The sequence below is a fragment of the Hemitrygon akajei genome, chromosome 12, assembly GCF_048418815.1.
Source record: "Hemitrygon akajei chromosome 12, sHemAka1.3, whole genome shotgun sequence".
Classification (NCBI taxonomy): Eukaryota; Metazoa; Chordata; class Chondrichthyes; order Myliobatiformes; family Dasyatidae; genus Hemitrygon; species Hemitrygon akajei.
Genome location: NC_133135.1, coordinates 107,894,057 through 107,920,002, shown reverse-complemented (window position 1 = coordinate 107,920,002; position 25,946 = coordinate 107,894,057). Strand labels below are relative to the sequence as shown.

Here is a 25,946-nt window from a genome sequence, read left to right as displayed (position 1 = left end):
TGGTGACCATGTCCTCTTAGTGGCACTGAAGGAGTAGAGTGTGGTTGGAGATCTTTCTTGGCCAGAAAATATGAAGGATCTTCCAAAGGCTCATGGTGTGGAATGACGAGGTCACTCTCTCTCAAACACCATCATTTTGACCCGCACAACACAGCTCTGGTACAACTTCACCTTGGTGTGGACACTGTACTTTGTTGATCCCCATATGTTGCTCTACCGTAACCTAATCAGAGAATGATTTTTATTGACCAATTGACCTTTGGGCTGTTGGGGGAAACCAGAGCACCTGGAGGAAACCCACACAGTCACGGGGAGAATGTACAAACTCCTTGCAGGCAGCACTGGAACTGAGCTCCGAACTTTGGAACATCCTAAGCTGTAATAACATCGCAATAACCACTACGTTACCATGGCACCCAATTTTTCTTAATTGGTAAATTAGATCAGAATTGAAAAACACAGGAATGGACCCTTCAGCCCACTACATCAATGTTGACCGTCATTCCTGTGTATACTAATTCCATTTACCTGCATTAATTCCATATCCCTCATTGTTCTGCTCTGTTAATTTTGCAGAGAGGTCATATTTATTAATTTATTTATTGACTGACTGAATGGAGTAGGCACCACCCAACAATCCACCAAGTTAATCCTTAGCCCAATTAGGGGATAATTTACAATGACCAATGAACCTCCTACTCTTTGGGATGAAGGAGGAAACCTTAGTACCCAGTGTTTCCAACACAGTCACAGTGAGAACATACAAACTCCTTCCAGGCGGCGGCTGGAATTGAACCCGGGTCGCCTGTACTCTGAAGCATTACACTACTGTACCGTCAAAACAAAGGTTATCTTTTTCGATGTACAACTGCTAGAAATCTAAACTATGGAATGAAAATGCCTTAAATTCTCAGTGCCTTTAGAAGGAGAATCTGGCATTTTGTCTCAACATTCCTTTGACACAGATGCTGCTGAGCCTCCTGAAAGCTTCCATGATTTTCTGTTTCTTTGGGAACTGGTATTGCAAACATTTGTCTATTATAGAGCACGGTAGCATTAGGGTGGCACCTCGGCATAGCGGTTAGCACAACGCCTCACAGTACAGGTGACCCAGGTTCAATTCCCACCGCTGCCTGTCAGGAAGTTATCCCCATGACTCTGTGGGTTTCCTCTGGGTGCTCTGGTTTCCTCCCACAGTTCAAAGGTGTTCTGGTTGGTAGGTTCATAGGCCATTGTAAATTGTCCTGTGATAAGGCATTGCAGGTTGGCGCAGCTTGAAGGACCAGAAGGACCTATTCTGCACTGAATCTTAATAAATTGAAAAAATATATCAGATGCCAGGAAGGCATGAATTGAATTAAAGTTGAAAATCGTCTGAAGGCTGTGAAAATGTACTCCTTCCCCTCCCTCCCCCCCTCTTCCTTTTCAGCCTTGATGAAGGATCTCAGGTTGAAACGATGTCAACTGCTCACTAACCCCCATAGAGTGAGTGAGTGTGTGTGTGTGTGTGTGTGTGTGTGTGTGTGTGTGTGTGTGTGTGTGTGTGTGTGTGTGTGTGTGTGTGTGTGTGTGTGTGTGTGTGTGTGTGTGTGCGCGCGTGCGCGCGCGTGCGTGTGTGTGTGTTGCTCACAATTTCCAGCATCTGCATAATCCCTTCTGTTTAAAATGTGGATTTTTGCTTGCTTTGGGCCAGGAGAAAGATGTGCTTAACTCCGAGTTTTTTCATAAAAACTTGCTGGTGGCGACGCAGAACTTATTTATGGCCGGAACCGAAACAAGCAGTACAACACTGCGCTGGGCTCTTCAAATCCTGGCAAAGTATCCGGAAGTTCAAGGTAAGCTTTCATTCAATTCAAATCAACTCAAGTTTAATTATCACCCAACCATACATGAATACTCATGAATTTTATTCTTCAGTTGTCCATCGAAAACCGATGACAACGTCCACTCCTTTAACGGTGAGATCTTTGACTATACAGTCCTATCCTGGACCCACAAGCTCTATTGCAGGTGGGACATGTATATGTGGTAGTGGTGGCAATCATGGCTGCATTTCCCCTGGCTCTCCTCTGATGTCTTCTAGTTGTTCTTTCCAACTCCAGAATACAAACCCCGTCCCTACACAACTGTCGCCAAATGGCATGGTTAGCAGCAACATCCTCCAGGTCCATGGGTCTGATCTTGCACTTTCTTAAAGCATTCTTCATCTGATCCTTATAGCGATTCTTCAGCCCTCCAGCTGAGCGTCGACCATGATGTAGCTGGCCGTATAACACTCTGCAGGGTAGCCAACATGGGGGCATCCTTATCCCGTGCCGCAGCCACTGCAGCTGACGCTGGGTGATCATAGCCTCAATACTTCTGCAGTTGGTCTTTAGAAGTGTTTCAATGTGAGGCACCCGCTCACGCCAGGTAATTCCCAGGATGTGCTGAAGGCAGCTTATGTGGAAGCACTCCAAGGACTTGATGTGATGGCTGTAGGTTACCCAAGCTTCACAGCCATAAAGGAGGGTGGTGACACAGACTGCTTGGTATACAACGGCCTTTGTGGAGGGATGAAGGCTTCTGTTCTGAAAGACTTTATGCCATAGTCTCCCAAAGGCAGCTGATGCCTGTTTAATGCGGCTCTGGGTGTCGTTGTCAATGCCGCTATCCTCAATGAGAATGATCCCTAGATATTTGAAAGATGGCACTACTGACAGCTTTTCATCACCAACAGTGAAGGCAGGTAGGGTGGCTGGGACTCCAGTACTCCATTGGCAAACCACTTCAGTCTCGGTGGTATTGTCGGTCAGCCCCATCCTGCTGTACGCTCTCACCGCCACAGCAAGGACAGTCTGAAGATCCTCTGGAGCATGGGCCAAAAGAGCACAGTCATCTGCATACTGCAGCTCCAGAACCCGCCCTCTACAGAGTTTGGTGGTTGCGTGGAGCCTCCTGATGTCAAAGAGGTTGCCATCTAAACTGACATCCACTGCCACATGGCTGTTGTCTTCAAACTCGTTGTGGAGAAGCTTGGTAACACAGGAGGAAGATGTTAAAGAGCACTGGTGCCAGCACACACCCCTGCCTCACTACTGTGCATACAAGGAAGGGATTGGACACTTGTGCTCTTATGGTCATCCGAGCAGTCATCCCATCATGGAACTGGTGGAGGATGTTAACAAATTTATTTGGACAGCCAAAGCTGAGGGGGACATCCCATAAGAGCTCCCTTATTGGTTTGACGATAACTCAGACACCATCCAAAACTTGCTTAAGGACATGCACAAAGCACACTGGGCAACCTCAGACAATCCTTCATCCATCAGCATCAGGCAACATTGGCAGGCAGCTCGGAGGAAAGTGCTAAGGTTATGCTTCAGAGGCTCATCAGCAACATCATCGAGTCAATGCTGCCTGAATCGCAGTGTGGATTTAGGAAGAACAGGAGCACAATTGACATAATCTTCACAGCCCAGCAGCTTCAGGAAAAGTGCCGGGAGCAACATCAGAACCTCTCTATGGCCTTTGTCGACCTCTCCAAAGCACTCAATTCATTAATATAGCCAAATGAAAGAGCATTACTCCAGGGTCAAAGTGCAAAACACAGTACCAATGGTCACACACAGCACAAAGCACTCACAAGATAGCAAGCACAAATGGTATCATAATCATACAATAAAAGAATCAAAAACTCACTCCATCAATCTCCGGTTGATTTCAATGGAGCCCATCTCCTGTGAGCAAACACGGTGGGGGGAGCCAACTCCAGCCTGGACACCGCACCACACCGCCCCTGGAGGAGTGCACTGGTCCCAAAGCAACCACCCCCGTCCCCAGGTGAAACTGCAGCTTGAGGCCCTGTCCTCACATATAAAAGACAACAAGCTCATATAGAATATCAGTAAAAATACAACCAAACAAACTGTATAGCCCAGACCTTCAGTCCATTGAAATCTTCAGTTGACCATAAAAGAGCTTATCTTCAATTCAGAATCAGAATCAGGTTTAGTAACACCAGCATATGTTGTGAAATCTGTTAACTTTGCAACAGCAGTACAATTCAATACATGATAATAGAGAAAAAACCATGAATTACAGTAAGTATATATATTAAATGGTTAAATTAAATAAATAGGAACATAGAAACATAGAAAACTTATGGTACAATACAGGCCCTTCAGCCCACAAAGTTGTGCCGAACACGTCCCTACGTTAGAAATTACTAGGCTTACCCATAGCCGTCTATTTTTCTAAGCTCCATGTACCTATCCAAGTCTCTTAAAAGACCTTATTGTATCCGCCTCCACCACCACTGCTGGCAGCCCATACCACGCACTCACCACTCACTGACATCTCCTCTGTACCTACTCCCCAGCATCTTAAACCTCTGTCCTCTTATGGCAACCACTTCAGCCCTGGGAAAAAGCCTCTGGCTATCCACATGATCAATGCCTCTCATCATCTTATACACCTCTATCAGGTCACCTCTCATCCTCTGTCACTCCAAGGAGAAAAGGCCGAGTTCACTCAACCTATTCTCATAAGGCATGCACCCCAATCCAGGCAACATTCTCTGCACCCTTTCTATGGTTTCCTGTAGTGAGGCAACCAGAACTGAGCACTGTACTCCAGTGGGGTCTGACCAGGGTCCTATAAAGCTATAACATTGCGTCTCGGCTCCTAAATTCAATTCCATGATTGATGAGGGCCAATACACCATACGCCTTCTTAACCACAGTCAAACTGCGCAGCTGCTTTGAGCGTCCTATGGACTTGGACCCCAAGATTCCCCTGATCCTCCACACTGCCAGGAGTCTTACCATTAATACTATATTCTGCCATCATATTTGACCTACCAAAATGAACCACTTCACACTTATCTGGGTTGAATTCCATCTGCCACTTCTCAGCCCAGTTTTGCATCCTATCAATGTCCCACTGTAACCTCTGAGAACCCTCCAACCTTTATGTTATCAGAAAACTTACTAACCCATCCCTCCACTTCCTCATCCAGGTCATTTCTAAAAATCACGAAGAGTAAGGGTCCCAGAACAGATCCCAGAGGCACTCCACTGGTCACCAACCTCCATGTAAAATATGACCTGTCTACAGCCACTCTTTGCCTTCTGTGGGCAAGCCAGTTCTGGATCCACAAAGCAATGTCCCCTTGGACCCCATGCCTCCTTACTTTCTCAATAAGCCTTGCATGGGGTACCTTATCAAATGCCTTGCTGAAATCCATATTCACTACATCTACTGCTCTTCCTTCATCGATGGGTTTAGTCACATCCTCAAAAAATTCAATCAGGCTCATAAGGCACGACTTGCCCTTGACAAAGCCATGCTGACTGCTCCTAATCATATTATACCTCTCTAAGTGTTCATAAATCCTGCCTCTCTGGATCTTCTCCATCAACTTACCAACCACTGAGGTAAGACTCACTGGTCTATAATTTCCTGGGCAATCACTATTCCCTTTCTTGAATAAAGGAACAACATCTGCAACTCTCCAATCCTCCAGAACCTCTCCTGTCCCCATTGATGATGCAAAGATCGTCACCAGAGGCTCAGCAATCTCCTCCCTCACCTCCCACAGTAGCCTGGGTTACATCTCATCTGGTCCCAGCAACTTATCCAACTTGATGCTTTCCAAAAGCTCCAGCACATCCTCTTTCTTAATATCTGCATGCCCAAGTTTTCAGTCTGCTGCAAGTCATCACTACTATCACCAAGATCCTTCTCCATAGTGAATACTGAAGTAAAGTTTTCATTAAGTACCTCTGCTATTTCACCGGTTCCGTATACACTTTCCCACTGTCGCACTTCATAGGTCCAATTCTTTCACGCCTTATCCTCTTGCTCTTCACATACTTGTAGAATGCCTTGAGGTTTTCCTTAATCCTGCCTGCCAAGGCCTTCTCATGACCCCTTCTGGCTCTCCTAATTTCCTTCTTAAGCTCCTTCCTGTTAGCCTTATAATCTTCTAGATCTCTAACATTACCTATCTGAACCTTTTGTAAGCTTTTATTTTCTTCTTGACTAGATTTATTACAGCCTTTGTACACCATGGTTCCTGTACCCTACCATAGCTTTCCTGTCTCATTGGAACGTACCTATGCAGAACTCCACACAATATCCCCTGAATATTTGCCACGTTTCTTCCATACTTTTCCCTGAGAACATTTGTTCCCAATTTAAGTTCCTGCCTGATAGCCTCATAATTCCCTTACTCCAATTAAACACTTTTCTAACTTGTCTGTTCCTATCTCTCTCCAATGCTATTGTAAAGGAGATAGAATTATGATCACTGTCTCCAAAATGCTCTCCCACTGAGAGATCTAACACCTGCCCAGGTTCATTTCCCAATACCAAATCAAGTACAGTCTCTCCTCTTGTAGACTTATCTACATACTGTGTCAGGGAACCTTCCTGAACACACCGAACAAACTCCAACCCATCTAAACCCTTTGCTCTAGGGAGATTCCAGTCGATATTTGGGAAATTAAAATCTCCCATCATGACAACTCTGTTATTATTACACCTTTCCAGGATCTGTTCCCTATCTGCTCCTCAATATCCCTGTTACTATTGGGTGGCCTATAAAAAACACCCAGTAAAGTTATTAACCCCTTCCTATTCCTAATCTCCACCCACAGAGACTCTGTGGACAATCCCTCCATAGCGACCACCTTTTCTGCAGCTGTGACACTATCTCTGATCAACAGTGCCACGCCCCCACCTCTTTTGCCTCCCTCCTCGTCCTTTCTGAAACATCTAAAACCCGGCACTTGAAGTAACCATTCCTGTCCCTGAGCCATCTAAGTCTCTGTAATTGCCACCACATCCAAATACTGATCCATGCTCTAAGCTCATCAGCTTTGTTCGTAAATCTCCTTGTGTTAAAATAGACAGATCTCAAACCTTCGGTCTGAGTGCATCCCTTCTCTATCACCTGCCTATCCTCCCTCACACACTGTCTCCTAGCTTTCTCTATTTGTGAGCCAGCGGCCTCTTCCCCAGTCTCTTCAGTTTGGTTCCCAACAATTCTAGTTTACACTCTCCCCAGTAGCCTTAGCAAACCTCCCCGTCAGGATACTGGTCCCCCTGGGATTGAAGTTCAACCCGTCCTTTATGTACAGGTCACACTTGCCCCAAAAGTGGTCCCAATGATCCAGAAATCTGAATCTCTGCCCCCCTGCTCCAATCCCTGATCCAAGCATTTACCCTCCACCTCATCCTATTCCTATTCTCACTGTCATGTGGCACAGGCAGTAATCCTGAGATTACTACCTTTGCTGTCCTGCTTCTCAACTTCCTTCCTATCTCCCTGTAGTCTTCTTTCAGTAGTGCAAAAAAAGTAGTGAGGTAGTGTTCATGAGTTCACAGTCCATTCAGAAATCAGATGGCAGAGGGGAAGAAGCTGTTCCTGAAACATTGAATGCGTGTCTTTAAGCTCCTATACCTCCTCCCTGATGGTAACAATGAGTAAAGGGCATGTCCTGGGTAATTGGGGTCCTTAATGATGGACGCTACCTTTCTAAGGCACCACTGTTTGAAGGTATCTTAGATACTCCGGAGGATAGTGCCCAAGATGAAGCTAAGTTTATAACTCTCTGCAGCTTACTTCGATCCTGTGCAAAACAGCCAGTTAGAATGGTCTCCATGGTACATCTGTAGAAATTGCGAGGTGTGTATCAATTACACAACAATGTCAAAATCAAACTTCAAAGTAGATTTTATTATCACCATATACAGAATCACAATTAGAATCAGGTTTATTATCACCAGCATGTGACGTGAAATTTGTTAACTTAGCAGCAACAGTTCAATGCAATACATAATCTAGCAGAGAAAAAATAATAAATAAAAATAATAATAAACAAGTAAATCAATTACAATATACGCCTATTGAGTAGATTTTTTAAAAAGCCCTGAGATTCATTTTCCTGGTGGTGTGAGTCCTGAGGCTCTTGTAGCTTCTACCTGATGGGAGTAGTGAGAAGAGAACATGTCCTGGGTGGTGGTCTCTGATGATGAATGACAGTGTTCCATATAGATGTTTATTAGAAAAAAAAATAGAACATAGAAAAAAAAACACAGATAAACTAGAGCACAATACAGGCCCTTCATCCCACAATGCTGTGCCGAACATATACTTACTTTAGAAATTACCTAGGGTTACCCATAGCCCTTTATTTTTCTAAGCTCCAATACCTATCCAGGAGTCACTTAAAAGACCCTCTTGTATCCACCTCCACCACCATTGCCGGCAACCCATTCAAAGCACTCACCACTCTGCGTTTTAAAAAAAACTTACCCCTGACATCTCCTCTGTACATACTTCCAAGCACCTTAAAATTGTGACCTCTAGTGTTAGCCATTTCAGCCTGGGGAAAAGCCTCTGACTATCTATACGATCAATGCCTCTCATCACCTTCTACACCTCTATCAGGTCACCTCTCATCCTCTGGCGCTCCAAGGAGAAAAGGTCAAGCTCATAGAACATAGAATAGTACAGCACATTACAAGCCCTTTGGCCCACAATGTTGTGCTGACCCTCAAACCCTGCATCCCATATAACCCCCCACCTTAAATTTCTCCATATACCTGTCTAGTAGTCTCTTAAATTTCACTAGTTTATCTGCTTCCACCACTGACTCAGGCAGTGCATTCCACGCACCAACCACTATCTGAGTGAAAAACCTTCCTCTAATATCCCCCTTGAACTTCCCTCCCTTTATCTTAAAGCCATGTCCTCTTGTACTGAGCAGTGGTGCACTGGGGAAGAGGCGCTGGCTGTCCACTCTGTCTATTTCTCTTAATATCTTGTACATCTCTATCATGTCTCCTCTCATCCTCCTTCTCTCCAAAGAGTAAAGCCCTAGCTCCCTTAATCTCTGATCATAATGCATACTCTCTAAACCAGGCAGCATCCTAGTAAATTTCCTCTGTACCCTTTCCAATGCTTTCACATCTTTCCTATACTGAGGCAACCAGAACTGGGCACAGTACTCCAAGTGTGGCCTAACTAGAGTTTTATAGAGCTGCATCATTACATCGCGTCTCTTAAACGCTATCCCTGAACTTATGAAAGCTAACACCCCATAAGCTTTTTTAACTACCCTATCTACCTGTGAGGCAACTTTCAGGGATCTGTGGACATGTACCCCCAGATCCCTCTGCTCCTCCACACTACCAAGTATCCTGCCATTTACTTTGTACACTGCCTTGGAGTTTGTCCTTCCAAAGTGTACCACCTCACACTTCTCCGGGTTGAATTTCATCTGCCACTTCTCAGCCCACTTCTGCATCCTATCAATATCTCTCTGCAATCTTCGACAATCCTCTACACCATCTACAACACCACCAACCTTTGTGTCATCTGCAAACTTGCCAACCCACCCTTCTAACCCCACATCCAGGTCATTAATAAAAATCATGAAAAGTAGAGGTCCCAGAACAGATCCTTGTGGGACACCATGAGTCACAACCCTCCAATCCGAAAGTACTCCCGCCACCACAACCCTCTGCCTTCTGCAGGCAAGCCAATTCTGAATCCACCTGGCCAAACTTCCCTGGATCCCATGCCTTCTGACTTTCTGAATAAGCCTACCATGTGGAACCTTGTCAAATGCCTTACTAAAATCCATGTAGATCACATCCACTGCACTACCCTCATCTATATGCCTGGTCACCTCCTCAAAGAACTCTATCAGGCTTCTTAGGCACAATCTGCCCTTCACAAAGCCATGCTGACTGTCCCTGATTCAACCATGATTCTCTAAATGCCCATAGATCCTATCTCTAAGAATCTTTTCCAACAGCTTTCCCACCACAGATGTAAGGCTCACTAGTCTATAATTACCTGGACTATCCCTACTACATTTTTTGAACAAGGGGACAACATTCGCCTCCCTCCAATCCTCCGGTTCCATTCCCATGGACAACGAGGACATAAAGAACCTAGCCAAACATTCAGCAATCTCTTCCCTCACCTCGTGGAGCAACCTGGGGAATATTCCATCCGGCCCTGGGGACTTACCCATCCTAATGTATTTTAACAACTCCAACACCTCCTCTCTCTTAAGATCAACATGCTCCAGAACATCAACCTCACTCATATTGTCCTCACCGTCATCAAGTTCCCTCTCAGTGGTGAATACCGAAGAGAAGTATTCATTGAGGACCTCGTTCACTTCCACAGCCTCCAGCCACATATTCCCACTTTTATCTCTAATCGGTCCTACCTTCACTCCTGTCATCCTTTTATTCTTCACATAATTGAAGAATGCCTTGGGGTTTTCCTTTACCCTACTCGCCAAGGCCTTCTTATGCCCCCTTCTTGCTCTTCTCAGCCCCTTCTTAAGCAACTTTTTTGCTACCCTATATTCCTCAATAGCCGCATATGACCCTTGCTTCCTTAACCTCATGTATGCTGCCTTCTTCCACCTGACTAGATTTTCCACTTCACTTGTCACCCATGGTTCCTTCACCCGACCATTCTTTACCTTCCTCACCAGGACAAATTTATCCCTAACATCCTGCAAGAGATCCTTAAACATCGACTACATGTCCATAGTACATTTCCCTGCAAAAACATCATCCCAATTCACACCCGCAAGTTCTAGCCTTATAGCCTCATAATTTGCCCTTCCCCAGTTAAAAATTTTCCTGTCCTCTCTAATTTTATCCTTTTCCATGTTAATGCTAAAGGTCAGGGAGCAGTGATCACTGTCCCCCAGATGCTCACCCACTGACAGATCTGTGACCTGACCCGGTTCATTACCTACTACTAGATCTAGTATGGCATTCCCCCTAGTCGGCCTGTCAACATACTGTGACAGGAATCCATCCTGGACACACTTAACAAACTCTGCCCCATCTAAACCCTTGGAACTAATCAAGTGCCAATCAATATTAGGGAAGTTAAAGTCACCCATGATAACAACCCTGTTATTTTTGCACCTTTCCAAACTCTGCCTCCCAATCTGCTCCTCCGTATCTCTGCTGCTACCAGGGGGCCTATAGAATACCCCCAGTAGAGTAACTGCTCCCTTCCTGTTCCTGACTTATACCCATACTGACTCAAAAGAGGATCCTGCTACATTACCCACCCTTTCTGCAGCTGTAATAGTATCCCTGACCAGTAATGCCACCCCTCCTCCCCTTCCCCCCCCCCCATCCCTTTTAAAGCGCTGAAATCCAGGAATATTGAGAATCCATCCCTGCCCTGGTGCCAGCCAAGTCTCCGTAATGGCCACTACATCATAATTCCATGTATGTATCCAAGCTCTCAGTTCATCACCTTTGTTCCTGATGCTTCTTACATTGAGGTACACACACTTTAGCCCTTCTACCTTACTACCTTTACACCCTTTATTCTGCTTCTCTTTCCTCAAAGCCTCTCTATATGTTAGATCTGGCTTTGCTGGAATATTCTTCCAGACCAGCAAAGCCACCCCCCCCCCCCCACCCTTCAACCCTCTGCCTCTATCACGTCTGAAACATCGGAACCCTGGAACATTGAGCTGCCAGTCCTGCCCCTCCTGTAGCCAAGTTTCAGTAATGGCTATGATGTCATAATTCCATGTGTCAATCCAGGCCCTCAGCTCTTCTGCCTTTCCCACAATACTCCTCGCATTTAAATATAGACACCTCAGAAGATTATTACCACCACACACAACCTTACTATCTGTGACTTTGCATGAACTAATAACATCATTTATATTTACCCCCATTCCACTATCTACTCTGGCACTCTGGTTCCCATCCCCCTGCAAATCTAGTTTAAACCCTCCCCAATAACACTAGCAAACCTCCCTGCCAGTATATTGGTCCCCTTGTAGTTCAGGTGTAACCCGTCTCTCTTGTACAGGTCCCACCTGCCCCAGAAGAGGTCCCAATGATCTAGAAATCTGAAACCCTGCCCCCTACACCAGTTCTTCAGCCATGTGTTCATCTGCCAGAGCATCCTACTCTTACCCTCACTGGCATGTGGCACAGGCAGCAATCCGGAGATTACTACCCTCGAGGTCCTGTTTTTCAACTTCCTACCAAGCTCTCTGTACTGACTCTTCAGGACCTCCTGACTCTTTCTACCTATGTCATTGGTACCAACGTGTACCACGACATCTGGCTGATCACCCTCCCACCTCAGAATGCTGTGCATGTGATCAGAGACATCCCTGACCCTGGCACCCAGGAGGCAATAAACCATCCGGGAGTCTCTGTCACGACCACAGAATCTCCTGTCTGTACCCCTGACTATGGAGTCCCCTATCACTACTGCTCTCCTCTTCTTCCCCCCTCCCATCTGCACTGCAGAACCAGACTCAGTGCCAGAGATCCAGCTGCCACAGCTTGTCCCAAGTAAGCCATCCCCCCCAAAAGTATCCAAATCGGTATGCCTGTTTTGGAGGAGAATGGCCGCAGGGGAACCGTGCACTACCTGCCCTTTCCCTTTCCCTCGCCTGACGGTAACCCAATTATCTGTGCCCTGTTTCTTAGGTATAACTACCACCCAACAGCTACTATCTATAAACTGCTCATTCTCCCAAATGATCCGGAGGTCATCCAGCTCCTGCTCCAGTTCCCTAACGCAGTCTGTTAGGAGCTGCAGCTGGATGCACTTCTTGCAGGTATTGTTGTCAGGGACACCGGAGGTCTCCCTGACTTCCCACATCCTGCAGCAGGAGCATTCCAACATCCTGCCTGGCATATTCGTTAGTCTGAACAAAAAAAAAGAAAAACAGAAACTTACCGGAACCTTGTGCAGGAAGGCACAGAGTCGACTGTACTTCCTTAGAAGGTTGGCGTCATTCAATGTCTGTAGTGAGATGCTGAAGATGTTCTATAGGTCAGTTGTGGAGAGCGCCCTCTTCTTTGTGGTGGCGTGTTGGGGAGGCAACATTAAGAAGAGGGATGCCTCACGTCTTAATAAGCTGGTAAGGAAAGCGGGCTCTGTCGTGGGCAAAGTACTGGAGAGTATAACATCGGTAGCTGAGCGAAGGGCGCTGAGTAGGCTACGGTCAATTATGGAAAACCCTGAACATCCTCTACATAGCACCATCCAGAGACAGAGAAGCAGTTTCAGCGACAGGTTGCTATCGATGCAATGCTCCTCAGACAGGATGAAGAGGTCAATACTCCCCAATGCCATTAGGCTTTACAATTCAACCGCCAGGAGTAAGATATGTTAAAGTGCCGGGGTTGATTGTATTTAATGTATCTAAGTAAACTACTTAAGAACTTTTTAAAAGCTATTATTAATGCTTTTTGAGAGAGTGATTTAGATGCATATCATATTTTTACTGAGTTAAGTATTGTATGTAATTAGTTTTGCTAAAACAAGTGTATGGGACATTGGAAAAAATGTTGAATTTCCCCATGGGGATGAATAAAGTATCTATCTATCTATCTATCTATCTATCTCGCCTCTGCCTGTTTCTCGCCGAAACCTGACTGAGCCAAAGCCGTCCCACTCTGACTCAGTCCACTCCAACGATGGCTGCTAGGACAATGGCCGCTGTTTATGGCGGTCTTTCTTTTAATGTTCTGATTTGTAGGTTCATACGCCATTGTAAATTGTCCTGTGATAAGGCATTGCAGGTCGGCGCAGCTTGAAGGACCAGAAGGACCGATTCTGCGCTGAATCTTCATAAAATAAAAAAATATAAGGAGCCAGGAAGGCATGAATTGAATTAAAGTTTAAAATCGTCTGAAGACTGGTAAAATGTACTCCTTATGCTACGACGATGGCTGCTGTATATGGCGGTCTTTCTTTTAAACCTTGGCGCACTATGTCTCGCGCCTGTGCAGTCTAGCCTCTTTTCCCCGAGCTGTTAAAGAAAAGAAAAACGACCTTCTCTCCGCGATGCCTTCAGTCTTCCACTCTCAGCCTCTTGCTTTGATTGAAAAGACTGTTGAAAGTTTTTCTCTCCCTTTTAAACCTTGGCGTGCTATGTCATGCACCTGCGCAGTCTAGCCTCTTTTCCCCCAGCTGTTAGCTGCAACATTATCTCTTGGCTCTTAAACTCAATCCCACGGTTGATGGAGGGCAATGCACTGTATGCCACCTTAACCACAGAGTCAAGCTGAGCAGCCGCTTTGAGTGTCCTATGGACCCGGACGCCAAGATTCCTCTGATCCTCCACACTGACATGAGTCTAACCATTAATACTGTATTCTGCCATCATATTTGACCTACCTCACACTTATCTGGGTTGAACTCAATCTACCACTTATCAGCCCAGTTTTGCATCCTATCAATGTCCGGCTGTAACTTCTGACAACCCTCCGCACTATCCACAACACCCCCAATCTTGTGTCATCAGCAAATATTCTAACCCATCCCTCCACTTCCTCATCCAGGTCATTTATAAAAATCATGAAGGGAAGAGGTCCCAGAACAGATCCCTGAGGCATACCACTGGTCACCAACATCCATGCAGAATATGACCTGTCTACAACCACTCTTTGCCTTCTGTGGGCAAGCCAATTCTGGATCCACAAAGCAAGGTCCTCTTGGATCCCATGCCTCCTTACTTTCTCAATAAACCTTGCATGGGGTACCTTATCAAATGCCTTGCTGAAATCCATATACACTACATCTACTGCTCTACCTTCATCAATGTGTTTAGTCACATCCTCAAAAACTTCAATCAAGTCAAGTCAAGTCAACTTTTATTGTCATTTCGACCATAACTGCTGGTACAGTGCATAGTAAAAATGAGACAACGTTTTTCAGGACCATGGTGTTACATGACACAGTACAAAAACTAGACTGAACTACATAATAAAAGAAAAACAACACATGGAAAGCTACACTAGACTACAGACCTACACTGGACTGCATAAAGTGCACAAAAACAGTGCAAGTATTACAATAAATAATAAACAGGACAGTAGGGCAAGGTGTCAGTCCAGGCTTCGGGTATTGAGGAGTCTGATAGCTTGGGGGAAGAGACTGTTACATAGTCTGGTCGTGAGAGCCCAAATGCTTCAAAGCCTTTCCCCAGACAGCAGAGGGAGAAGAGATTGTATGAGGGGTGCGTGGGGTCCTTCATAATGCTGTTTCCTTTGCGGATGCAGCGTGTAGTGTAAATGTCCGTGATGGCAGGAAGAGAGACCCCGATGATCTTCTCAGCTGACCTCACCATCTGCTGCAGGGTCTTGCGATCCGAGATGGTGCAATTTCCAAACCAGGCAGTGATGCAGCTGCTCAGGATGCTCTCAATACAACCCCTGTAGAACGTGATGAGGATGGGGGGTGGGAGATGGACTTTCCTCAGCCTTCGCAGAAAGTAGAGACACTGCTGGGCTTTCTTTACTATGGAGCTGGTGTTGAGGGACCAGGTGAGATTCTCTGTCAGGTGAAGACCAAGAAATTTGGTGCTCTTTACTATCTCTACCGAGGAGCCGTCGATGTTCAGCGGGGAGTGGTCGCTCCATGCCCTCCTGAAGTCAACAACCATCTCTTTTGTTTTGGTCACATTAAGAGACAGGTTGTTGGCTCTGCACCAGTCCGTTAGCTGCTGCTCGTAAGGCATGCCCTTGACAAAGCCAAACTGACTATTCCTAATTATGTCATGCCTCTCCAAATGTTCATAAATCCTGCCTCTTGAGGATCTTTTCCATTAACTTACCAACTACTGAAGTAAGCCTCACTGGTCTATAATTTCCTGGGCTATCTTTACTCCCTTTCTTGAATAAGGGAACAACATCTGCAACTGTCCAATCCTCCAGAATCTCCCTCGTCCCCACTGATGATGCAAAGATCATTGCCAAAGGCCCAGCAATCTCCTCCCTCACCTCCCACAGTAACCTGGGGTACATCTCATCCAGTTCTGGAGACTTAACCAACTTGATGCTTTACAAAAGCTCCAGCACATCCTCTTTCTTAATGTCTATATGCTCAAGATTTTTAACCCACTGTAAGTCATCCCTACAATCTCCAAGATCCTTTTCTGTAGTGTATACTAAAGCAAAGTATTCATTAAGTACCTCAGCTATCTCGTTTGGTTCCATTTGCACTTTTCCACTGTCACACTTGATTGGTCCTATTCTCTCACATCTTATCCTCCTGCTCTTCATGTACTTGCAGGATGCCTTGGGGTTTTCTTTAATTCTGCTCACCAAGGCCATCTCATGGCCCCTGCTGGCTCTCTTAATTTCATTCTTAAGCTCCTTCCTGCTAGCCTTATAATCTTCTAGATCTCTATCATTACCTAGTTTTTTGAACCTTTCGTAAGCTTTTTACTTCTTGACTAGATATTCAACAGCCTTTGCACACTATGGTTCCTGTACCCTAACCTTCTTCCTCTGTCTTATTGGAATGTACCTATGCAGAACACCACGCAAATATCCCCTGAATATTTGCCAGATTTCTGCTGTACATTTCCCTGAGAATGAATTTCCCCTTACTCCAATTAAACACTTTCGTAACTTGTCTGTTCCTATCCCTGTCCAATGCAATGGTAAAGGAGATAGAATTGTGATCACTATCTCCAAAGTGCTCTCCCACTGAGAGACCTGATACCTGACCAGGTTCATTTCCCAATACCAGATCAAGTACAGCCTCTCCTCTTGTAGGCTTATCTACATATTGTGTCAAGAAACCTTCATGAACACACCTAACAAACTCCACCGCATCTAAGCCCCTTGCTCTAAGGAGATGCCAATCAATATTTGGGAAATTAAAATTTCCCACCACGACAACTCTAATTATTACACCTTTCCAGAATCTGTCTCCCTATCTGCTCCTTGATGTCCCTGTTACTATTGGGTGGTCTATAAAAATACCCATAAGAGTTATTGACCCCTTCCTGTTTCTAACTTCTACCCACAGAGACTCAGTAGACTTTCCTCCTTTTCTGCAGCCATGATACTATCTCTGATCAGCAGTGCCATGCCCCCACCTCTTTTGCCTCCCTCCCTGTCCTTTCTGAAACATCTAAAGCCTGGAACTCTAAGTAACCATTCCTGCCCGAGCCATCCGAGTCTCTGTAATGTCCACAACATCATATCTCTAAGTACTGATCCACGCTCTAAGCTCAGCTGTTTTGTTCATAATGCTTCTTGCATTAAAATAGACTCATCTCAAACCATTGGTCTGAGCGTATCCCTTCTCTATCACCTGCCTATCTTCCCTCTCGCACTGTCTCCAAGCTTTCTCTATATGTGAACTAACCGCCCCTCCCCCCGTCTCTTCAGTTCGGTTCCCACCCCCAAAATATTTTCCAGTTTTTTGTTATATGTATAAGTAAATCTAAAAATGTAAGTATAGTAATCACACAAGATGAATATGATGTTCTCTCGAGGAGTTATTTCCTTAATGGATAATGCCTGTGGGTGAATTTGTTTAACATGGAGAGATTGATGCATGAGCAGCCACAACTCAGTCCTTGTCAGATCGGGGTCAATGTCCAGTGGCATGGAATACAAGATGACTCAGGACCCTTCACTGCTGAAGCCCTGCTCCGCATTCACAGCCAATGTGATGTGTCATCATCTTCCGCCAGCTCCACTGTTGAGGTCTTGGTTGGATCACTCTTTGTCTGGAACCTCCCCCTTGACACTGCCATGAGTGACCTACTAGGAGGTAAAATCCAGACGCAATCGCTCTTGGGATCTCAGGCACTCATAAGCCATCAAAACATGCAGAGAAATGCATCATTTACTTCAAAACAAATCAGTGGGAATTATGCTGGGGGCAGTCCGCAAGTGTCACCACACTTCTAATATGGACCTCATTGAAACCTGTTGAATGTGGAAAGGCCTCGATAGAGTGGCTGTAGAGAGGATGTTTCCTATGGTGGGAGAGTCTAAAACCAAGAGGACAGAGGCTCATAATAGAGGGACATCCTTTTTGAATTAGAATCAAGATTTAATATCACTGGAATATGTTGTGGAAATTGTTAACTTTATGGCAGCAGTACAATGAATTACATGATAAATATAGAGAACAAAACTGAGTTACTTTAAGTTATATATGTCTATTAAATAGTTAAGTTAAAGTAAGTAGTGCAAAATAACCGAAATTAAAAAGTAGTGAGGTAGTGTTCATGGGGAAGAAGCTGTTCCTGAATTGTTGAGATGAGGAAGAATTTTTTTAGCCTGTGAGTGGTGAATCTGTGGAATTTGTTGCCATAGGTGGCTGTGGAGGCGACGTCATTGGGCAGAATTTGATATATTCTTGATTGGTCAGGAATTAAAGGAATATTGAGGAGATTGGGGTTGAGAGTGAAAATGGATCAGCCATGATGAAATGGCCGAATAGCTTAATTCTGCTCCTATATTTGATGGTTTCTTAGGGCCTTCCGGTGCCAACATGCCCACAATTTACGAACCCTTACTAATCTGTACCGTATGTCTTTGCAATGTAGGAGGGAATCAGAGGATTTGGAGGAAGCCTAGGGGGTCACAGGGAAGAATGTACAAACTCCTTACTAACAGCGGTGGGAATCAAACTCTGATCAGTGTTCACTGGTGTTGTAAGACGCGACGGTGCTAACAGCTTCATACCATGCTGCCTGTGTATGCAAGGGTGCAATGAAAACCGTACCTGCAGCAGTATCACAGGCACACATCATATAAGCTGAATGCTGAAGAAAAAACATAAATTAACAGAATTTTTACAAGAAAGGTCACAATTAGGACAAAACCATGAGGTTCATTTCAGTGACAAGTGATCAAATACTCAACTCTCAGTTTCCCAAAATGTTTCTGTTATTCATTAGGAATCTCAGAACCAAAATAATAAATACCTCTAACAATACTTAGACCTCAGACAATTTTAAGAACTTTTACTCAGCTCAGCGATGAACTGAGGCTGTGCAATTGATTTCCTTATTTATATTTCTTTCTATACAATCATGTATTGCATTGTACTGCTGCTGCTAAGTTAACAAAATTTCACAACAGATGCGGGTGATAAAAAACCTGACTCTGATTCTGGTGTACTCCAGCTGCAGTGATTTCTGGCTTCGTGTCTTTTGTAAACCTTCAGCTCTGAATGTTATTTGCTTACTTTTATTGTTTGCATGACTTGACCCTCTCCCCTCCTCCGTCACCTTCCCCCTCTCTACCCCATCTCTCTCATCTCTCCCACTCCCTCCTCTATTCCTCCTTCCCCCTCCCTCCCACACTCCTTACCCTCCACTCTCCGTCCCTCATCCCTCCACTCTCCATCCCTCCTTCCCCCTCCACTCTACGTCCCTCCTCCACCCTACTCTCAGTCACTACTCCCCCCACTCTCCATCCCTCCTTCCTCACCCCACTCTCTGTCCCTCCTTCCCCCTCCACTTACCATCCCTCCTACCCCCACTCTCCACCCCTCCTCCCCCACTCTCCATCTCTCATTCCCTCCCCCACCCTCTCTCCACACCACCCTCTCTCCCTCCCCAGTCTCCCTCCTTCCATGCACTATTTCCCTCTCTCCCCCTCCCTCCTTCCCCACACTCTCTCTCTCCCCCTCCCTCCCAACACTCTCTCTCTACCCCATCCCCACACACTCTCTCCTTCCATCCCCGCACTCTCTCTTTCCCTCCATTCCCCCGCACTCCTCCTCCCTCGCGCCCCCTCCCTCCCCATGCTCCCTCTCCCTCCCCATGCTCTCCTCCTACATCCCTCTCCATGCTCTCCCCCTCTATCCATCCCCACGCTCTCCCCACTGAGATAAAGCTACCTGAGTGAACAGTTACAGAATCTAGGCCTCTGTACCTTCAACTGCAACTGAAACACTACAATCTGTGTGGATCGGAAATGACATTTCCACCTCACTGACAATTAACACTGGCGCACCACAGTGATAGGGGCTTACCACACTGCTCTAATCTCTCTACACCCATGACTATGTGGCTAGAGACAGCTCAAAGACCATCTATAAATTTTTGCTGATGATATATAACCATTGTTGGCAGAAACATATGGTGATGAGAGGGTGCAGTGAAGAGAGATAATACCAGCTAATTGAGTGGTGTTGTACTCAACATCAGTAAGACCAAAGAGCTGGCTGTGGACTTCATAAAGGGTAAGACAAGGGTACACAAATCTATTCTCAGAGCTATTAGAAGTGGAAGGAGTGAGCAATTACAACTTCCTTCAATAGCTCTGAGGACCTAACATGATGCAGCTATAAAGAAGACAAGGCAGTGGCTATATTTCATGAGATTTGGTATGTCACACAAATTTCTACCAAATACTATGGAAAGCATTCTGACTGACTGCGGGGCTACTGAGCATACATAGTTTATTTAGAGATACAACACGGAAACAGGCCATTCTGGTCCAACTAATCCACACTACCGTTACACCCATTTAAAGGGGTAGTGCTATCCTCTCAGGTCTCCATTGCCTTGATCCCTGCCGACTGGAGTTCTGGCCAAGTTATCACGAGTTATCCAAAACCTTGTAAGTTCAACTGATTTGGTTATTAATAAAATTCCAAATTTTACTTAACCCTTCCGGTTGTCTGTGTGATCCTGTGCTTGCCTGTGAAGATACAGCGTGAGACACATGGATCTGCAGAGCACGTACAAACTCCTTACAGACGTTTGCAGAGTTTCAGATTGTCTCTCTCGTAATCCTAAATTTTCACTAATGAGCAGGTGTACCTAATAAAGTGACCACAGTGTAAAATCAGACGATAGTGACCAATATGACAAGTTGGGAAATGTTGGTAAATGAAATGCGTGAAACAAAATCTTATCTTCCTCTCCCAGAGAAGATTCATAATGAGATTGATGTTGTGATTGGATCTCATCGAAGACCTGCAATTGAGGATCGAGTGAAGATGCCGTACACTGACGCAGTCATCCATGAGGTCCAGCGATACATCGACATCGCTCCCATGAGCCTTCCACACATGGCAACAAGTGATGTGAACTTCCGAGGATATTTGATACCCAAGGTCAGAGTCAAGATTGATATAATGAATACTTTATTTGTATTATTTCTAATGACATCGAACCAAAAATTAAATAATCACATGTCAGCTATTCTGTACTTCAGAAAATACAGTGTTCTTAACTTGCTTGTTGCTGAGGAGGAATGGTGGTGGTTGTCCATCCTGTCTGATGACGACAGGAGACCTGTGTGGGAGAGTTTTTAAAGTGGACAAGCTGTTACACTGGGTCATTTCCACTCTATCAATCTCAAAAGACCGGCTCCAGTGATATGAACAAATGGCATAAACTGGGGTCTTCTGTGGTTGCATGGATGACCATGAATATTGAATTCAGTGGATGACCATGACATCTTCTGTGCCTCGTTATGCTCTTCATTCTTCAGCACAGTATCACCTTCCTGGGCGTTGGATCTCACTGTAGATCTGATCTGCCCAGTTCACTGGAGCTGACTTCACATACTAAGACAGGCCTGTCTCTCTCACTGGGATATAAGGTGGCTGGCTACCCTTGCCAGCTTTAGCCAGCTTGTTAAAGTGGTGTACCGGGGTGTGGCTGCTGTCACATGAGGGCAGTTACTTGAAGACAAAGCAGAGAGCAGAGTGGGGGCCAAAGGTGAATGAGCTGCCCCAGAATGGACATGACAAATTCCATCACTGGAGCTGCTACCCCTCCCTGGACATCCCATACACTCCAGGAGGTGGAATAATCACCAGTAGATTGGGGTACATAGTAAATTGTAGGGCTTTAAAGTATTAGTACATAATACACTAAAAGAGCACAAGAAATTGGAGCAGAGTCAGGCCACTGATTATCCCTCTCAGCTATATTCTTCTGCCTTCCCCCTGTAATTGTTGACACCTTGATTAATCAACAACCTGCCAACCTCCACTTTAAATGTACCCAATGACTTGGCCTCCACAGCCACCTGTGGCGATGAATTCCACAGATTCCCCACCCTCTGGCTAAAGAAATTCCTCATCTCTGTTCTAAAAGGACATCCTTGTATTCTGAGACTGTGCCCTCTAGCCCTAATCCTCTCCATGTCCATTTTATCTAGGCCAGGGGTTCCCAACTATTTTTATGCCATGGGTCCTACCATTAACCAAAGGGTCCGTAGACCCCAGGGTGGGAACCCGTGATCTAAGTCTTTCAATATTCAATGGGTTTGAATGAATTCCCCTCTTATTTCTTCCTCATCGCTGTTCTAAAGTGATGACCTTGTATTCTGAGGCCATGCTCTCAGCTCTTCTGCCGGTCTCTTAAACTTAAACGAATCTCTCCCAAAAGATAATTGGCAGGACTGTATTTTTTAACTAAGCTCCTAAGTTGTGGAATTCAATGCTCAAAACTATAGTGATGTAGACTCAGTTGACATTTTTAAATGCCAGCTTGAAACCTATTTATTTAACCTTGCTTTTAACAAACATCTTTTTGTCTTTTATTTTTATATTTAATTTTATTTGCCTGTTGAAAGGCATTGACAGAGTGGATTCTTAACACACGTAACATACAGAAAAACACAGAATTAAGAGGAAATTGAAAGACAATGGAACATGAACAGAGTATACATTGTCCCAACTGTAATATCTACAGCTGGTATCAACCCAGTCACTACACAATAGTATTAAACAATTAGTCCTACACAGCAATATTCATGTAAATTTCCAGGAAGCCACAATACTAAACACCACTTGAATAGTCCGAAAGCTCCTAGAAATTGAGAAATGTGTGTGCTTGTCTATGCCTGTATGTCAGGCGTTACCAGCTTGAGCTGAACAAAAATATTTTTAAACAATAATAATATTACTATATTAGTATCACATTATAACAATAATACTATTATTACCGATCCAAGAAGATCAGGTTTCAGACCACAAATGTATTGCATTCTGTGCTCTGAGGATCAATAACACATCAGCTACTGCAGTACATCGTTCCTGGGATGTATAACGTCATCAGTCATTCTTTTAATTTGTTGAGATACTTTCTGTTTTGTACATCTGACATAATTTTTGATCATAACCATGTCTAAACTTGCTTTTGTGTTTAGGGCATACATGTGATCCCTGTTCTTTCGTCTGTTTTGAAAAACAACAGCCTCTGGGAGTCACCAGAATCATTTAATGCAAACCATTTCCTTGATGAAAATGGATGTTTCAAAAAGAGTGAATATTTCGTGGCATTCTCATCAGGTATACATATACACTTATTTATTTTATTGCCGTTTCTCTCTGCCCACCTGCAAGAGAACCACAACTTTGTCGGGTTTGGAGGCTTGCATGCCTCAATGAACCAGAGATCTATATTGGAAGGAGTATGGGCTTTATGCTTTGGTTCTTGGTAGGGTCACCCATGCCAAACAGGTCAAAGGGTAGAGGCCAGACTAACTAGACAATTGAATGGCGGAGCAGACTTGATGGATCAATTAGCCAAATTCTGCTCCTATATCTTAAGGTGTTTTGGTCTAAAATGGAAATAGCAATGAAGTGCATTGGTATTCTTGAGTCTTCACCAGGGACTTGCATGACAGCAGTGAACACTCAGGCACTAACACAATGAAGGAAGCCCCGAACACCATCAGAGGTGGACGACCTTCACTGTGATCCTAAACACCAATGGCGTAACGGGCTGCTGCTGCTCTCCGCCCAATAAAACAGACTTGCTGCTTTCTGTAGACCTTCCTAAACTGAGGTGCTGACTCTGGCAACGTTACTCCAGCTGGAGTCAGACAGAGCCAAACATCGAAATGTGCATGAGGAGATCCTTTTATACTGAAGCAGGAGTAGATTGTTCACTTCAGCACACACGAAAATCAAACAGCGAGGATTACCCAGTGCTGTGACTGCGAATGAAGTACTGGAGAGACACTGAAGTTGGTGGATATAGAAGTCTTTACTCTTCAAAGTACATCACAGTTTGATATCCTGAAGATGAATGGTAACACAATACAGTTTCAATGGTTACAATGATATTGTTTACTTCAATACTTTGGGTTGACAATGCTTCACTTAGGGCGGAATGGTAGTGTAGTGGTTAGCACAATGATTTCCAGTATCAGTGGCTCGGATTTAGTTCCCACTGCTGTCGACTGTACTTCCTAAGAAGGTTGGCGTCATTCAATGTCTGTAGTGAGATGCTGAAGATGTTCTATAGGTCAGTTGTGGAGAGCGCCCTCTTCTTTGTGGTGGCGTGTTGGGGAGGAAGCATTAAGAAGAGGGATGCCTCACGTCTTAATAAGCTGGTAAGGAAGGCGGGCTCTGTCGTGGGCAAAGTACTGGAGAGTTTAACATCGCTAGCTGAGCGAAGGGTGCTGAGTAGGCTACGGTCAATTATGGATAACTCTGAACATCCTCTACATAGCACCATCCAGAGACAGAGAAGCAGTTTCAGCGACAGGTTACTATCGATGCAATGCTCCTCAGACAGGATGAAGAGGTCAATACTCCCCAATGCCATTAGGCTTTACAATTCTACCGCCAGGACTTAAGAACTTTTTAAAAGCTATTATTAATGCTTTTTGAGATAGTGATTTAGATGCATATCATATTTTTTACTGAGTTAAATATTGTATGTAATTAGTTTTGCTACAACAAGTGTATGGGACATTGGAAAAAAGTTGAATTTCCCCATGGGGATGAATAAAGTATCTATCTATCTATCTATCTATCTATCTATCTCACGTATGCTGCCTTCTTCCACCTGACTAGATTTTCCACTTCACTTGTCACCCATGGTTCCTTCACCCTACCATTCTTTACCTTCCTCACCGGGACAAATTTATCCCTAACATCCTGCACGAGATCCTTAAACATCGACCACATGTCCATAGTACATTTCCCTGCAAAAACATCATCCCAATTCACACCCGCAAGTTCTAGCCTCATAATTTGCCCTTCCCCAATTAAAAATGTTCCTGTACTCTCTGATTTTATCCTTTTCCATGATAATGCTAAAGGTCAGGGAGCAGTGATCACTGTCCCCCAGATGCTCACCCACTGACAGATCTGTGACCTGACCTGGTTCATTACCTAATACTAGATCTAGTATGGCATTCCCCCTAGTCGGCCTGTCAACATACTGAGACAGGAATCCATCCTGGACACAGTTAACAAACTCTGCCCCAACTAAACCATTGGAACTAATCCGGTGCCAATCAATATGGAAGTTAGAGTCACCCATAACAACCCTGTAATTTCTACCTTGTTATTGGTATCTCTGCTGCTACCAGGGGGCCCATAGAATACACCCAATAGAGTAACTGCTCCCTTCCTGTTCCAGACTTCCACTCATACTGACTCAAAAAAGGATCCTGTTACATTACCCACTCTTTCTGTAGCTGTAACAGTATCCCTGAGCAGGAATGCCACCCCTCCTCCCCTTCCCCCCGCCCATCCCTGTTAAAACACTGAAATCCAGGAATATTGAGAATCTATTCCTGCCCTGGTGCCAGCCAAGTCTCTGTAATGGCCCCTACATCATAATTCCATGTATGTATCCAAGCTCTCAGTTCATCACCTTTGTGCCTGATGCTGATATGCAGGCATCTCAATTCAACGGGATGCTTTCTGGATTAAAATCACACCCAGTCTACAGCTCCTAGAAGACCATTGTTCTGAGTTGCATTTTAAATTCAATCTACAATCCACATTCAGATCTAAAGACTGGATGCTGATGAAATTAATATTTTCTATATTTCATATCTCTAGAATACACCCAGCACATTAAGATTGCTGAGCTTTCCAACTTAAGAAATATGTTTATAGTTTCTCAAAGGTGTATTCCATGATGAATTCAAGTTCAAAGTAAATCTTACTATCAAAATGTATACATATCACCTTCTACAACCCTGAGAGGTCTAGGCAATAAACCTATAGAATAATAACTATACAGAATCAATGAAGGACTACCTAACATGGATGTTCAACCAGAATGCAGAATACAACAAGCTTTGCAAATACAAAAATAATTAAATTTAATAATAATAAATAGATTAGCAATAAATATTGAGAACATGAGCTGAAGGGCGCTTGAAAGTCAGTTCATTGGTTGTGGGAA

General features: G+C 44.5%; 1 protein-coding gene across 2 annotated transcripts in view; it reads left to right on the top strand.

Annotated features, from left to right (window-relative positions):
* Window positions 1–25,946, top strand: part of LOC140737362 (cytochrome P450 2C23-like) — a 65,878-nt gene that overhangs the window by 31,232 nt on the left and 8,700 nt on the right. For both annotated transcript variants that reach the window (XM_073063820.1, XM_073063821.1), the window contains exons 7-9: window positions 1,694–1,835; window positions 20,706–20,893; window positions 22,942–23,083. In XM_073063820.1, the coding sequence (XP_072919921.1) occupies window positions 1,694–1,835; window positions 20,706–20,893; window positions 22,942–23,083 (472 nt within the window). The remainder of the gene's footprint in view (window positions 1–1,693; window positions 1,836–20,705; window positions 20,894–22,941; window positions 23,084–25,946) is intronic.